Below are 14138 nucleotides of genomic sequence, written 5' to 3'. Positions count from 1 at the left end.
GGTGATTCGTCATGACCAGTTGTGGAAAGCAAGCATGGTGGTTCTCCTTTACATGGTAGAGTTGCCAGAGCTCTGAAACCACAATGGCAAAGGCAGAAATATTGGGTGAGGGTTTCTCTGGTTGAACTGCCGTAGGGATTTCTATGATTGTCAATAGAGCTTCAGAAGCTGGAGAGAAAAAACTAAATAATTCCTTTAATCTCTGTGGTTGCTATTATGTTGCAGATCCAAAGAGTTGCTCCTAAAATGGCCTTTCCTGGCCTTGGAAAATCCAGCAATATGTAAGAGATAGGTCTTGTTCTTCTAATATATGAAGAAAAACATGCGTTCTTTTCTGCTTAGAAGTAGTAAGATTTTAATCTGTCCACCCAAGTTTTTTCCCTCAAACCTGTTAACTAGCAGTCTTCTCCATCTGGTTATTCTGGGTGCTTAGGCCAAAATTCTTGGGGTCATTTGTTTTATGTATCTATTACTGCATAACAAACTGCCCCAAACCTTAGCTTAAACAACAACTATTTTATTTGCTCACAATTCTGTAAAGTAGGCTTGACTTCGTTCAGTGGTTTTCTGCTGCTCTTGTTGCTGGTCGAAAGTGTGCTGCATTCGGCTAGAGGGTGAGTTGGGGGCCGGGCTGACTGAGTGTCCTTTCTTTGTGCAGGCTCATGGCTTCTCCAGCTGCACGTGGCCTGTCTACATGGTCTTTCCATGCTGCCTTTCTCGCAAGATGTGGTGGCTCAAGGTTTCCAGGGGCACAAAAGCAGAAGCTACCAGGCCTTTTTAAGGTTAGGTCCAGAATCAGCCCAGCATCACTTTTGCCACATTTATTGCTTAAATCAAGTCACCTGGCTCAGCCAAGATTCCAGAGGAAGGGACTGCGTAAGGGCATGAATCCAGAGGCAAGGCTCATTGGGGGCCACCAATCTGCCATCCTTGAATCTACTTACTCTCTTATTTTACAACCAACCCATCAACAAATGCTATTGGCCCTCCTTTAAAGTATATCCTGAGTCCAACCACTTCTCACTGTCTCCACTGCTACCATCCCTGGTCGTCCCATATCTGAGTTATTACAATAGGATCCTCAGTGGTCTGCCTGCATTCACTCTTGCCACACAGTTACTTGTGCACCTGGCAGCCAGAAGGAGTCCGATCGTGGCACTCCTCTGCTCAAAACCTTCCAGTACACCTTGTCCCAGAGTCCTCACAAGACCCTGGGATCGGCTCCCAGTCATTCTGTGACCCACTTCCTGTCATTCCCCTCACTCCCTCTGCTACAGCCATCCTGGCCTCCTTGCTGTTCTTTGAGCAACCCAGACATCTTCCTTTCTCAGAACCACTGCACATGCTTTAACCTCTCTTTGGAAATCACTTTCCAGATGGATCCACATGGCTTGCTCCTCCCTCATCTCCTTCAACTCTTTGCTCAAATGTTACCTTCTTGATGAGCACCATCCTCACCACATTCTCCTCAGCACTCTGCATCCCCTTTCTGCTTTATTTTTTTCCTCTAGCACTTATCACTTTCTAATATACCGTAACTGACATATTTGTTGGTTTATGTGTTTCCCTCCATTTGAAACTAAGCTTCCTGAACACAGGGATTTTTGTGTCTTTCATGCCATACTTCTAGCACCTAGACAGTGCCTGGCACATAATACGTCCAAATAAGTATTTTGTTTAATGAATAAATGAAGGTTCCTCATGGTGACATGGAAGAGACAGTGTAGAGCAGTATGTTAGTTCTCTATTGCTGCCATAACAGCAGCTTAAAAAACACAAATTTTTTATCTCATAATTCAGTAAGTCAGAAATCCTTGGCTGGTTTCTCTGCTCTAGCTCCCACAGGCCAAAATCAAGGTGTTGGCGGGGCTGCATTCCTTTTGGATGGTGCTAGGGGAGAATTTGTTTTCAGCTCATTCAGGTTGTTGGCAGGATTCAGTTGCATGAGGTTGTAAGAATAAGATGCCCATTTCCTTGCTGACTATTGGCTGGGGAAAAGTAAATTTAACAAACCTACAAATATGTAGTTGCTCTCTCTTCTTATTTCAGCTCCTTTAATTGACATAAAATTATATTAAGTAATAATTATAATGATGTATCGTTACATTTGTAACATCTATAGGTGCAATATGTTTGTCAATTATAGCACAAAAAAGGGAGAATAGTGAATAGAGCTGTATATGAGTAACATTTCTATTTCTTGCAGGAATTATGTAAATATAAATCTAAAGTCCATTCTGATAAATTAAAATACATATGGTAAGCCCTAGAGCGACTACTAAGAAAAAAACTAAATAAATAACAAAAAAAAAATCATTAAAGGAATTAAATTACATTGGAAATATTCCATTAATGCAAAATAAAGCAGCGAAGGAGGAATAGAGGAACAAAATTGATAAAAATAAAATACGAAACATATGGAAAAAAGTTAAATAGCAGATATAAATCTAACTATATCAAAAATATTTGATATTGTATTAGGGTTCTCCAGAGAAATAGAACCAATGGGATGTGTGTGTATAGACAGAAGATTTTTCATAAGGAATTAGCTCACGCAATTATGGAGCCTGGCAAACCAAATCTGCATGGTAGGGCCATAGGCTTGAAGACCCAGGAGAGTCAATGGTGCAGATGAAGTCTGAAGGAAGTCTCCTGGAGAATTCCCTCTTGCTCAGAGAGGTCAGTCTCTTTTTTTCCTTCAGGATCTCAATTGAATGGATGAGGTCCACCCATATTATGGTGGCCAGTCTGCTTTACTCAGTGTTCACTAATTTAAATGTTAATCTCATCCAAAATACCCTCCAAGTTGACAAATAAAGTTAACCATCACAGATGTGAATAGATTAAACAATCCAATAAAAAGGCTGAGATTACAGACTGGATTAAAAAATAAATTCCAAGCTGTCTACAGGAGACACACTTTAGATTCAAATATACAAATAGGTTGAAAGTGAAAAGATGGAGCAAGATATATCATGAAACCATAAGAAAGCTGGAGTGGCTGTACTAATATCAGACAAATAGACTTGAAAACACAATGTATTACTAGCGACAAAAAGAGGCATTTTATAATGACAAAATGATCAATCCATCAGGAATTTATAACAATTATATATGCATGTAACCGCACAGCCCCAAAATACATGAAGCAAAGGCTTACACAATTGAGAGGAGGAATAGACAATTCAACAAGGATAGTCAGAGACTTTAATACCCCACTTTAAATATTGGATAGAATGACTAGGCAGAAGATCAATAAGAAAATAAAAGACTTGAACAATACCATACACAAGGTATACCTAACAGACATCTATAGAACACTCTGCCCAACAACAGCAGAATACACATTCTTAAGTGCACATGAAGCGTTCTGCAGGATGCACCTTATGCTGTGCCATAACTCAAGCCTCAATAAATTTAAAAGGATTGAAATCATACAAAGTATGTTCTCTGATCACAATAGAATAACATTAGAAATTACTAACTGAAAGAAATTGGGGGAATTCACCAATATGTGGAAAATAAACAGTGCACCACTAAATAACCAATGAGTCAAAGAGAAAGGTAGAAAATACATTGAAATGAATTAAAATGAAGACACAACTTATCAGAATTTATGGGATGCAGCTGTAAAGCAGTGCTTAAAGGGAAATTTATAACTAAATGCCTACATTAAAAGATAAGAAAGAGAGGCTGGCCCGGTGGCATAGCAGTTAAGTTCACATGCTCTGCCCAGGGTTCGCCAGATCAGATCCTGGGCATGGACCTATGCACTGCTCATCAAGCCAAGCTGAAGCAGCGTCCCACATACAGCAACTAGAAGGATGTACAAGTATGACATACAACTATCTGTTGGGGCTTTAAGGAGAAAAAGGGAAAACAGGAGGAAGATTGGCCATAGATGTTAGCTCAGGGCCAATCTTCCTCAAAAAAAGAGAAGGGCCAGCCCGGTGGGATGGTGGTTAAGTTCGCATGCTCTGCTTTGGCAGCCTGGGGTTCACAGGTTTGGATCACAGACATGGACCTACACACTGCTTATTAAGCCACGCTGTGGCAGGCGTCCTACATATAAAAGAGGAAGATGGGCACAGATGTTAGCCCAGGGCCAGTCTTCCTCAGCAAAAAGAGGAGGATTGGCAATGAATGTTAGCTCAGAGCTAATCTTCCTCACCGAAAAAAAATAATAATAATAAAGATCTCAAATCAACAACCAAACATTTTACTTTAAGACACTGGAAAAATGAGAACAAACTAAACCAAAGCAAGTAGAAGGAAATAGGCTTAGAGTGGGAATTAATTAAATAGAGACTAGATAGATGATGGAGAAAATCAATGAAACCAAAGTTAGTTCTTCAAAAAGATCAGTAAAATTAAACAACTATTAGCTAGACGGACCAATAAAAAAGAGGAAAGACTTGAATTAATAAAATCATAAATAAAACAAGGGACATTGCCACTGAAATTACAGAAATAAAAGGAATATAAAGGGAATGCCATGAACAATAATATGCCAATAAATCAGATAACTTAGATGAAATTAACAAATGCCTAGAAAGAAGCAAACTACCACAACCGACTCAAGAAGAAATGGCAAATCTGAATAAGACCTATAACAAGTAAAGAGATTAAATTAGTAATCAAAAAACTTCCCAGGAAGCAAGTTAAGTACTAGATAGTTATATTGGTTAATTGTAACAACATTTAAAGAAGAATTAATACCAATTCTTCAGAAACTTTTCCAAAAAATAGAATAGGAGGGAACACTTCCCAACTTATTCTATGAGATATAGCCACTTTGGGACAGTCAGGCAGTTCCTCAAACCGTTAAACATTGAATTTTTCCCTCCTAGGTATATACCCAGGAAAAATGAAAACATGTCCACACAAAAACTTGTACACAAATGTTCATGGCAGCATTATACATAATAGGCAAAACGTGGAAACAATCCTAATGTCCATCAACTGATAAATTAAAAAAATGAAGCACGTCCATAGAATGGAATATTATTTGGCAATAAAAAGTAATAAATAATGATAAATTCTACAACAGGGATGAACTTTGAAAACATTACACTATGTGAAAGAAGCAAGTCACAAAGGGCCATATGTTGTATGATTCCATTTATTTAAAATGTCCAGTATAGGTAAATCTATAGAGACAGTCTGTAGATTAGTTATTTCCTAGGGCTGGGAGGGGTGAGGGGAGTTGAGGGGTGATGACTGAGGAGTGTGGGGGTTTTTTTGGATTAATGAAGATGTGCTAAAATTGGTTGTGGTGTTGAATGCACAACTCTGTGAATATAGTAAAAGCCATTGAATTGTACACTTTAAATGGATGAATTGTGTGATATGTGAATTATATCTCAATAAAGTTGTGAAAAAATAGAACATAATTTAGAGATACATATTGGAAGAGAATACCATGTCCTATCAAATTTTTCACTTTTCCTGTTTGATCATTCCCAGTTTCTCCAAACATTTTTATGTGTATCTTTAAAAATTAAGATGTCTATTTTTTTTAACATAACCACAGTAACCTAGCCACATTATTACATCTAAAATTTTAACAATAATTCTTTCATATCATTGAAAGTCCATTAAAGTTAAAATTTCCAATTGCATTATGTGTTAGATTGCTATGGCTGCCATAACAAAGTATTACAAACTGGTTCGCTTAAGCAACAGAAATTTATTTTCTCACAGTTCTGGAGGCTAGAAATCTGAGATTAAGGTTTTGGCTGGCTGATTTCTTCTGAGGCCTCTCACCTAGGCTTAAAGATGGCCATTTTCTCTCTCTATCTTCACGTGGTCTTTCCTCCGTTCCTGTCTGTGTCCTAATCTCCTCTTCTTATAAGGACACCAGTCATATTTGATTAAGGTCCACTCATATGACCTCATTTTACCTTAATTACCTTTTTTAAAGGCCCTGTCTCCAAATATAGTTACATTCTGAGGTACTGAGGGTTACAACTTCAACGTATGAGTTTGGGGGGGACACAATTCAAACCATAACAAATTACAAATGTCGTTTTAAAAAACATTTGCTTGTTTGAATGAGGACCCCTTGTAAATAAAAGAAATTCATACTTCCCTAGTGTTAACATAAATTATTTTGAAATAATTCCACTTAAAAATATACAAACATAAAACTAGGTATAAACTTATTATGTGTATAGCTCTTTTACAATCATAAATCCAAGTAGATTTCCAATGAATACAACAAAGTCCAAAATCAATGAAGTTTATATTAACAATGATATAATATAATGGTTATATTACATTGTTTTTTGTTATTGTTTTACCTTAAATCAAAATTTGATTTAATTTTAGTTATAGTGTTATTCAGTTCTACAATTTCCATGTGTTTCTTTTTGTATCTTAAATTTCTTTGCTGAGATTTTCTATTTTTTGTTTGTTTGTTTCAAGCATGTTCATAATTACTTGTTGAAGCATTTTTATAATGGCTGCTTTAAAATCTTTGTCAGATAATCCTAACATCTTGGTGTTGGCATCTGTTGATTGTCTTTTGTCATTCAAGTTGAGATCTTCCTGGTTCTTGATATGAGTGGCATTTGATTGAAACCTGAATATTTTGGGTATTATGTTATAAGTCTCTGAATCTTATTTAAATTTTGTATTTTAGCAGGCCTCCTCTGACACTGCTCTGTTGGGAGAAGGGGAATGCTCCCTTTTTACTTGCCAGATGGAAGTGGAAAAGCGTGGGTTCCCCACTTGGCTGCATTGACACCCATGGGGGAGCGGCTCCTCACTACTTCTTGGTGGGGGTGACAGTTCAGGCTCCTACCAGGCCTTTGCTGACACCATGCCTCCTGGGAAGGGAAAGGGCTCTTTACCTCCTGGAGGAGCTAAAAGTCTCTAATCTTCGCTTGGCCTTCTCTGGCACCACTTGGCAGAGCGGGTGTTGGGATGCCTGTTACAGCCTGATGAGGGTAGAAGTCTAGGCTCTCCCTTTGACTTTCACTGGAGCAAGTGGGGTTGGGGCCGCAGGTTCTTTTCCTCTGATGTTTGGCTGGAGTAGAGAAGTTATTGTTTAAAAATTTGCTGTTTTGCTAGGCTACTCATCTCCTGGTGCATTGGCCTGGGAGAGCAGACATTTTCTTGGGGCTCTTTTTGTCTGTGCCCATTGGCATTTCTGGGTTCCTGGCTTCTCCAGTATCCAGTCTGGAATACATGAGGCAAAATGACAATTCGGGGAGCTTATTGCCGCCATGTTATTCCTCAGGAACCATGGTCCCCAACGGATCTGCCTTCTTTTCTCCACCTTTCAAACTTTTCTTATGCTTGTTTTATATATAATGCCCTATGTCTTTAGCTGTGCTTAGTGGAGGGAATAGGGGAAAGTACCTCTACTCCATCTTTCCAGAAGCAGAAGTTTTGATTTTATTATAGAAGCATTTATTTGGAAATTGAATATTTCACTAGTTGACCTGAATCTCTGATTTTGAACTCTATAGCCATCATCTGAATTATCAACATGATTGGCATTACACTTCCTTTTGGATAATAAATTTGTTTTTAACTATATATCCACTATTTTTCTCAGACAATCCACTTAATGGACACCCTGGGAAATTGTGATGGAGCGGTTTCATGAAAAATTCCTAGTTGAGAGTTGACTACTACATTTACTGGTGACAAAGGCTGTCCACACATAGACTGATCCATGCACCACTTCTGTTCAACCTTGAACATAGAGATAATACCACATAGGCTATTATTTTTGTTCAACATACCTTATTACTGATCATGACTCAGTTCCCCTGCTTTCTCTTTTCCAGCTAGCTGAAATCTTCATTTGGTATCAACTTTACTACAACTTCAAATACAAATGCAAGTGAAATAGCCTACATGAATTAATTACAAGGTGACACTGAATATGTTTATATTAAGTTATTTTAGTTTGTCTTCAAAATGAAAATTTTTAAAATTTCAAAATTCATTAAATTCATGGGTTCTGGAAGCTACTTCTGTAGACTCACAGGAGCCCACAAACTCCGGTTTGAAAAAACTTAGAGGTGGACTATTTCCACATCTAACTGGTTAATGAAAAGAATTCCTAATGTACTGCAAGCTAACCTGCAGGTGGCTGTTAAATATTGGGGGACAGGGGTTGGGGCAGGGGACAAGCAGGCACCATCTGACCAGTGGAGTAATGATGATGACAATAGGTTCATTCTTTGCAGGTCTGTATCATTCACTGACAATCCACCTCCATATCCCTGGATGCTACCATTTCCAGTGTGATCCAGCTGATTTGCTACTACCATAATCTGCATCTCTGTGCCTGAGGTTTCTCTCCAAAATCACAAAAGACTGCTCTGCCTGCAGCAGGCCAGAAGTGCCAGGAAATTAATACTTTCTGGAGAAGCCCTCTACTCCTGATTCTCAGGAGTTTGTGTATAAATACCCCAACTCCTTCACCTCTGAAGTTGGATATTACTGAGTCTTGTGTTTGTACCATTTCCCAGAATTTCCCTTTAGTATTTCCAGTTTCCCACAGTGGTGACTTCCTTGCTAACGCATCTTTTATTGGCTGCCTTCCATTCTGCATCTCATATCCCCACTATCAGTGTTTCCTGTACCTCCCAAATAAAGTCCTTGTGCTCAGAGCCTTATCTCAGGGTTTACTTCTGGGAGAAAAGCACTTTGTAAAGTGCTTTTCCTTATGATATCTCATTTGACCCATACAACAATTCTGGAAGGTAGGAAGTTATATTTATCAAGACCCACAATGGAATATGAGCCCCACATTCTGTTTTGTTCTCTTATGTATCCCAAGAACAGCACTTGGTACATTATACATGCTCAATAAATGACCGATGAATAAAGGGAGAAACTGATGCTCCAGTAAGTAATTTGATCACGTTGGCAGTGAGAGAGCCAGGACTTGAATGCTGGTCTTTTGACTCCAAGCACAGTGCTCTCTCCATTATACACCCAAGTTCCTTTTCCTAACCCTGTTGTCTCAGATCATGGTTTGAAGAGGAAGATGATTTAAATATGCCGGTATCATCAGCCAGCTCTTAACCATAGCCATGTCAATGTTTTCAGGGTTAGTGGAATTGAAAGATCTGTGAAAATTAATATTAAAGATATTTATGGCACAAATTGCCAAGTCTGCTTGTTTATATCACACCGTCATTTGGGGGTCACATTATTCCATGATGGCCATCTGGAGCGGCAGGCCCTCATAAAATAGAGGCAGCTAGTGTTTTTCAGCTCCAAGTAAGTCGAAAACTTCCTAGCCCAGCTTGTTTTTATGTTGTTCTCATCAGCAGTGTGAACATCTAAAAGTCACATTGCTTGGAGGAACCTTGTTCTTGAACATTCTAATTTGGGCTTAAAAAGAATTATTTCATACCTCCTTTAAGGATTCTAATGAGTTCTATAATAAATGGACACTTGTAGATAAAACCATATTCAGGAGTATGAACAAAGAAATAACATTGTAGTTAGCTATTAAATTAGATACTAACTCATTAATCAATTTTTACTTAAGTCATGCATCTTCTCTCAAATGAATGGTTATTCTGTAAAGCCATTTGGATTCCCAAGCGCTGCTTTCCCTAAACTCCTTAAAGTCATCAGGCACATTAAAGGATATCCAATTTCATTGGTCTGAGCTGAGTGATTGCAATTCATCAAGGCATGAAAAGTCTGTCCAGTCTTGTGGAATATCATTAAATGGTTCAAGGACATTTCTAATCTTAATGATGGCCAAGGGGGAGCAACTATTATGATGATGAATGGGAATGAATATCTGGAGAAAGTTCAAGGCATGTTATACTTACAAAGACTAATACATGTTGTTTATCTAAATCATCCAACTGATTAAAGAAACACACAGAGCCCAAGACAGTTAAAAGAAGAGAACCAAATAGGGTTTGACCTACCCTGGTATATTTATCGCTGACCATGTCATGCATGTAAAATGTATTGCTCCACCAAGATGCAGTGTATATAAATTGGGAGGGTCTTTTGAGGCTGATGTTGAGTAATATACCCTGGCCAGTTTATTGCCTGGCTAAATATTTATATAAAATGAGTTCATTGATGGTGGGGAAACCTCCATAAAAGGAGTCTTTCAATGTTACTAACTGATTAGCTACAACGCCCAAGGCTTAGCAAGAGCTGGGTGGTGGTAACTTTGGTACTTCCGCTCCTAAAACCAATTCCTGAGCTGCTCAATGTTTTTAATCCCTAACCTGAGTTAGACATTTTCGTGTGTGTAGCCAAGTAAGGCAATACCCTCTTGGTTCTAAGAGCAGTACAGAGTCTGCAAGGAAAGGGGAAATGCTTTTTGGTAACACACCTAGAAGAATGCTCTTTGGAGCCATCTGTTGTTGGGAGAACATGTCTGTTAAATCCATACTGTTTTTAGTATGGGGCAGTCAATGCTGAGTTTATGGGGGAAGACTCATTTCATATCATAAAGTCCGGAGAATAAATCTCTTATGCAGGAGACTTGTTTTTGGCTGACCTTTCCCTGGGTAGGAGGAGGAAAAAAATCAACCACATAGGTGGCTGGGAGGATGTTGGGCCATGGTCCAAAGACTTAATCACAGTGAATATCTTTTTCAGTAGGTAGGGGGTGGTAGGCTGTTGGACTGAAATAGTGTGGCCAATTGCTTAAAGGACTGTTTAAATATAAGAAGCTCTTATCTTTCAATAATAATTTAATAAGAATAAGAATAAAAATTAAAGACTCTTCACTTTAACTCTGAAACACTTCATGCTTCTGGTTTTCTTCATAGTTCCTTGGTTTCTCCTTCTCAGTATCCTTTCATGGTTTCTCTTCTCTTTCTGACTTCTGAACATTGGTGGGCTCAGGGCTTGGTTCTAAGCCCTCTTATCTCCATAGATGACCTTATCGAGTCTAATGGCTTTAAATATCATGCCTCCCAAATTTCTAGCCTGAACTGCACCTGAACTCCAGACTACTGACTTGACATCTCCACTGTGACACCTAATAAATCATTTTCATAATATGTTCAAAACAGAACCCTTAGTTTCTATCTCCACATCTCCTGACCCCAGCCTGCTCCTCCACCAGAATTCACCATTTCAGTTGTTGTTGTTCTCGTTTACTCAGTTGCTCATGTAAAAAATCTAAAAGTTGTCTTTAAGTCCTCTCTTTTCCTCATCTCCATGAAATATAGTCTGAACTCCAGCATGAGGAGCAGGCTGACTTAGAAAGATGCATTCTAATTTGGTCTTGAAAGATGCAGTAGGCAGGGCATCTGATGAACAGCAAACTGCTCCAGGTCACTTCAAATTCTTTTTTCTTTCAGTGGGCATATGTATTTCAGTGGAGATGCCAAATTGGCCCATCTCAGGAGTCAGATATGTAGACTTCAAATCATGGGTCTTTGTTTTCAAAACTAGGAGTTTCAATCCAGCTCATTTAGGCCATGGGCCGGAGCACAGGGCAAGCTGCTATATGTCAGGTGGACCTTTGCTATCTGTCCATCTTTGGTCACTGGCACAAAAGATATGAGGAAAACTGACAAGACCAAATCGGCATCTGCCCCTCCCCCGATGGCATGGTGCCGTTCATCACCATTTCTTGGCCTCTTTCCTTCCCTAAGGAATTGTCTCTCCTCTCTAACCTCATTTTACTCCTCAGTTCAGTGCTGTTGAGAAGACATGACCTGTCCTCCATAGGCTCCCAGACTAGCATTTTCATATTTCTTACTTCATTTGTCATAATCAAACATTTTAAAATGAAAAAATGTTTCTTTATTTAAATGATGATGAAAAATATTTCTTTCTTATTATTGGAACTACAAAAGCAATGCATTGATATACTACAAATTTTAAAATAAAAAGGAAGAAAATCAAATTCCCTTATAATCTCATCATTGAGAAATAATCACAGCAGTTCACATTTTAAAATGTTTTCTTTCCATCTTTTTTCAGTGAATTTATATTTGGAAGAAAAAATTATACCAAATCTGATCTGGAATTGAACATTTTTTGTGAGTTATTATACACAAATCTCCTCACAGGAAGAAATTGGCATTTCTGATAAATTGCATCAGCAATTTTCTGATGGATTCTGATGGGATTGAGACCATGTTTGAGAAACCAGTTACTCATTCTCCCAGTTGACTCTCAGCTGACTGTCAGTAAAGATTCTAAAGATTTTTAACTAGACATTTTTTTCTTTTTGTATCCAGTCTAACAATGATTATCTAACCATTTCTTTTCCCATGAACTGTCCCCACTAAGAGGAAGTCTTTGGATTAGCCTGCTGTAGTTCTTTTCCCTGCAGCAAGATTGTCATAAAACTTTGACTTTTAACCAAATTATCTAAAAGGTTTTAAAAAGTTCCCATAAATGGGAACTTACTGTTTTGTAATAAGGATAAATTATTTTAATGCCAATTATATCCTCCCTAAATTCTCTGCTTCAAAAATGTGAATGCCCTTTTCATGAGAGATACCTCTGGTGGATCCTATTTTGAGAAGTTTCAGAGAATGTTTGCTGGAAATGATGTAGGCAGTACACACCCTGAGAACCAGCACCTTGCTATGTTGTACTGTTACCCCAGGGAAAGAGCTGAATGCCAACTGCTAGGTCAGTAAGTATGGGCATTAATGGGTATAAGTCACAGCATCACCAGAAGCACCATGACCAAATCATAGTAGAATCCTCATAGCTAGCACTTACATAGCTCTGAGTATGTACCAAAGCACTTTATACATATTAACATGGTTTAATACACAGTTTAATCCTCACAGGAACCCTTTGAGGTAGGAACTATCATTCTTCCTATGTTTCAAATGGAGAAACTGAGGTACAGAGAGATTCTGTGACTTTCTTAAGGTCAAATAGATAGTGGCAGAGCCAGAATTTGAATCCAGCTATTTGAGCTGCAGTGTCCCCAAACACTGATTCCCTTGAATTACTACCACAATTTATTCATCCATTCTACTGTTAGTGAGCACTGGGTTGTTTTCAATTTGGGGCTATTAAGAGTAGTGCTGCTAAGGATATTCATGTCTAAGTCTTTGTGTGGGTGTATGTTTTCATTTCTGTTGGGTAGATATCTAGCAGTGAAAATTCTGGGTTATATGGTATTTTTACATTTATGTAAGAACATAAGTATAAGAAATTGTGGCTGTTTTCCAGAGTGGCTGATCTTCCATTTTTACCATGGGGTTACCAGGGGTTTAAAGGACTCCAGGGAAAAGGGAGTTAAACAGTGAGAAACATGGATATGTTGTCTTTTCTCTCTGGTTCTCTTTTTATTTGAAACATATTTCTCTTTCTTGTTCATTTCTGTGAAAGAGAAATAGCCAGAAGAATCAAAATAGTTATCTGATCCTGAAGATAAAGGAATTGAAGACAGTGATAATGAGTCCCTAGCCTAAGAGAGGTGAATTGTTCCTTCAGCCTGGAAAGTCTTCCTTCTCCATTTTCAGACTTTTACCTGGAGATTACTCATTCCTCCTGTCTCAGCCCCAGTGCCCTAATCCTTTGCAGATTTCTCACAGTAGGCCTATTAAATGTTTCTTTGTCACTGCACACCCTTCCTTCACAGCACTTAGCACAGTTTACAGGCATTTATATTTGGGGAATTAGTTAATTAGTGTCTTTCTTCCTTATTTTATGGAATGAGGAGCCAAGCCTATTTATGTCCCCATAGTAGAACTCAAAAAAACATTTGGATGAATGAAAGAACTGGAAAAGGGGCTAACAGAACAAGACTGCCAAGCCAACAGTTGTGACTCTACAAATATAGTTGAGAATCTGCCTGTGTTTGTCAACCACCAACTCCCCAAAAAGACCACAACAGGACTCTGTTGATCAAGCAAAGCTGTTTATTACTTACTGCAATAAGGGAAAACACCACCTTGACAAAGTCTTAAGTAGTAGCTTATAATTTTATCTATTCATTTATTTTCCCCCCAAAGTCCCAGCAGATAGTTGCATGTCATAGTTGCACATCCTTCTAGTTGCTGTATGTGGGACGTGGCCTCAGCATGGGCGGAGAAGCGGTGTGTCGGTGCGTGCCCGGGATCCTATCCCGGGCCGCCAGCAGCGGAGCGTGTGCGCTTAACCGCTAAGCCACCGGGCCGGCCCTTAAGTAGTAGCTTAGAAGGGAAAGGTCA

At 38.6% G+C, this 14138-nt stretch overlaps 1 protein-coding gene across 4 annotated transcripts in view; it reads left to right on the top strand.

Annotated features, from left to right (window-relative positions):
* TASP1 (taspase 1) overlaps window positions 1–14138 on the top strand; it is a 254221-nt gene that overhangs the window by 218165 nt on the left and 21918 nt on the right. The window contains exons 14-15 of one of the 4 annotated variants that reach the window (XM_087445627.1): window positions 7800–7885; window positions 8205–8630. The exons of the other annotated variants lie outside the window; for them this stretch is intronic. Coding sequence (XP_087301753.1) covers window positions 7800–7859 — 60 coding nt within the window. The 3' untranslated portion in view covers window positions 7860–7885; window positions 8205–8630. Of the gene's footprint in view, window positions 1–7799; window positions 7886–8204; window positions 8631–14138 lie in introns of those variants that run through there. 4 annotated transcript variants of the gene reach the window in all.

This window comes from Ceratotherium simum, chromosome 21 (assembly GCF_057802395.1).
Source record: "Ceratotherium simum simum isolate JZ-2026a chromosome 21, ASM5780239v1, whole genome shotgun sequence".
Taxonomy (NCBI): domain Eukaryota; kingdom Metazoa; phylum Chordata; class Mammalia; order Perissodactyla; family Rhinocerotidae; genus Ceratotherium; species Ceratotherium simum.
This window is presented reverse-complemented; position numbering and strand designations above follow the sequence as displayed.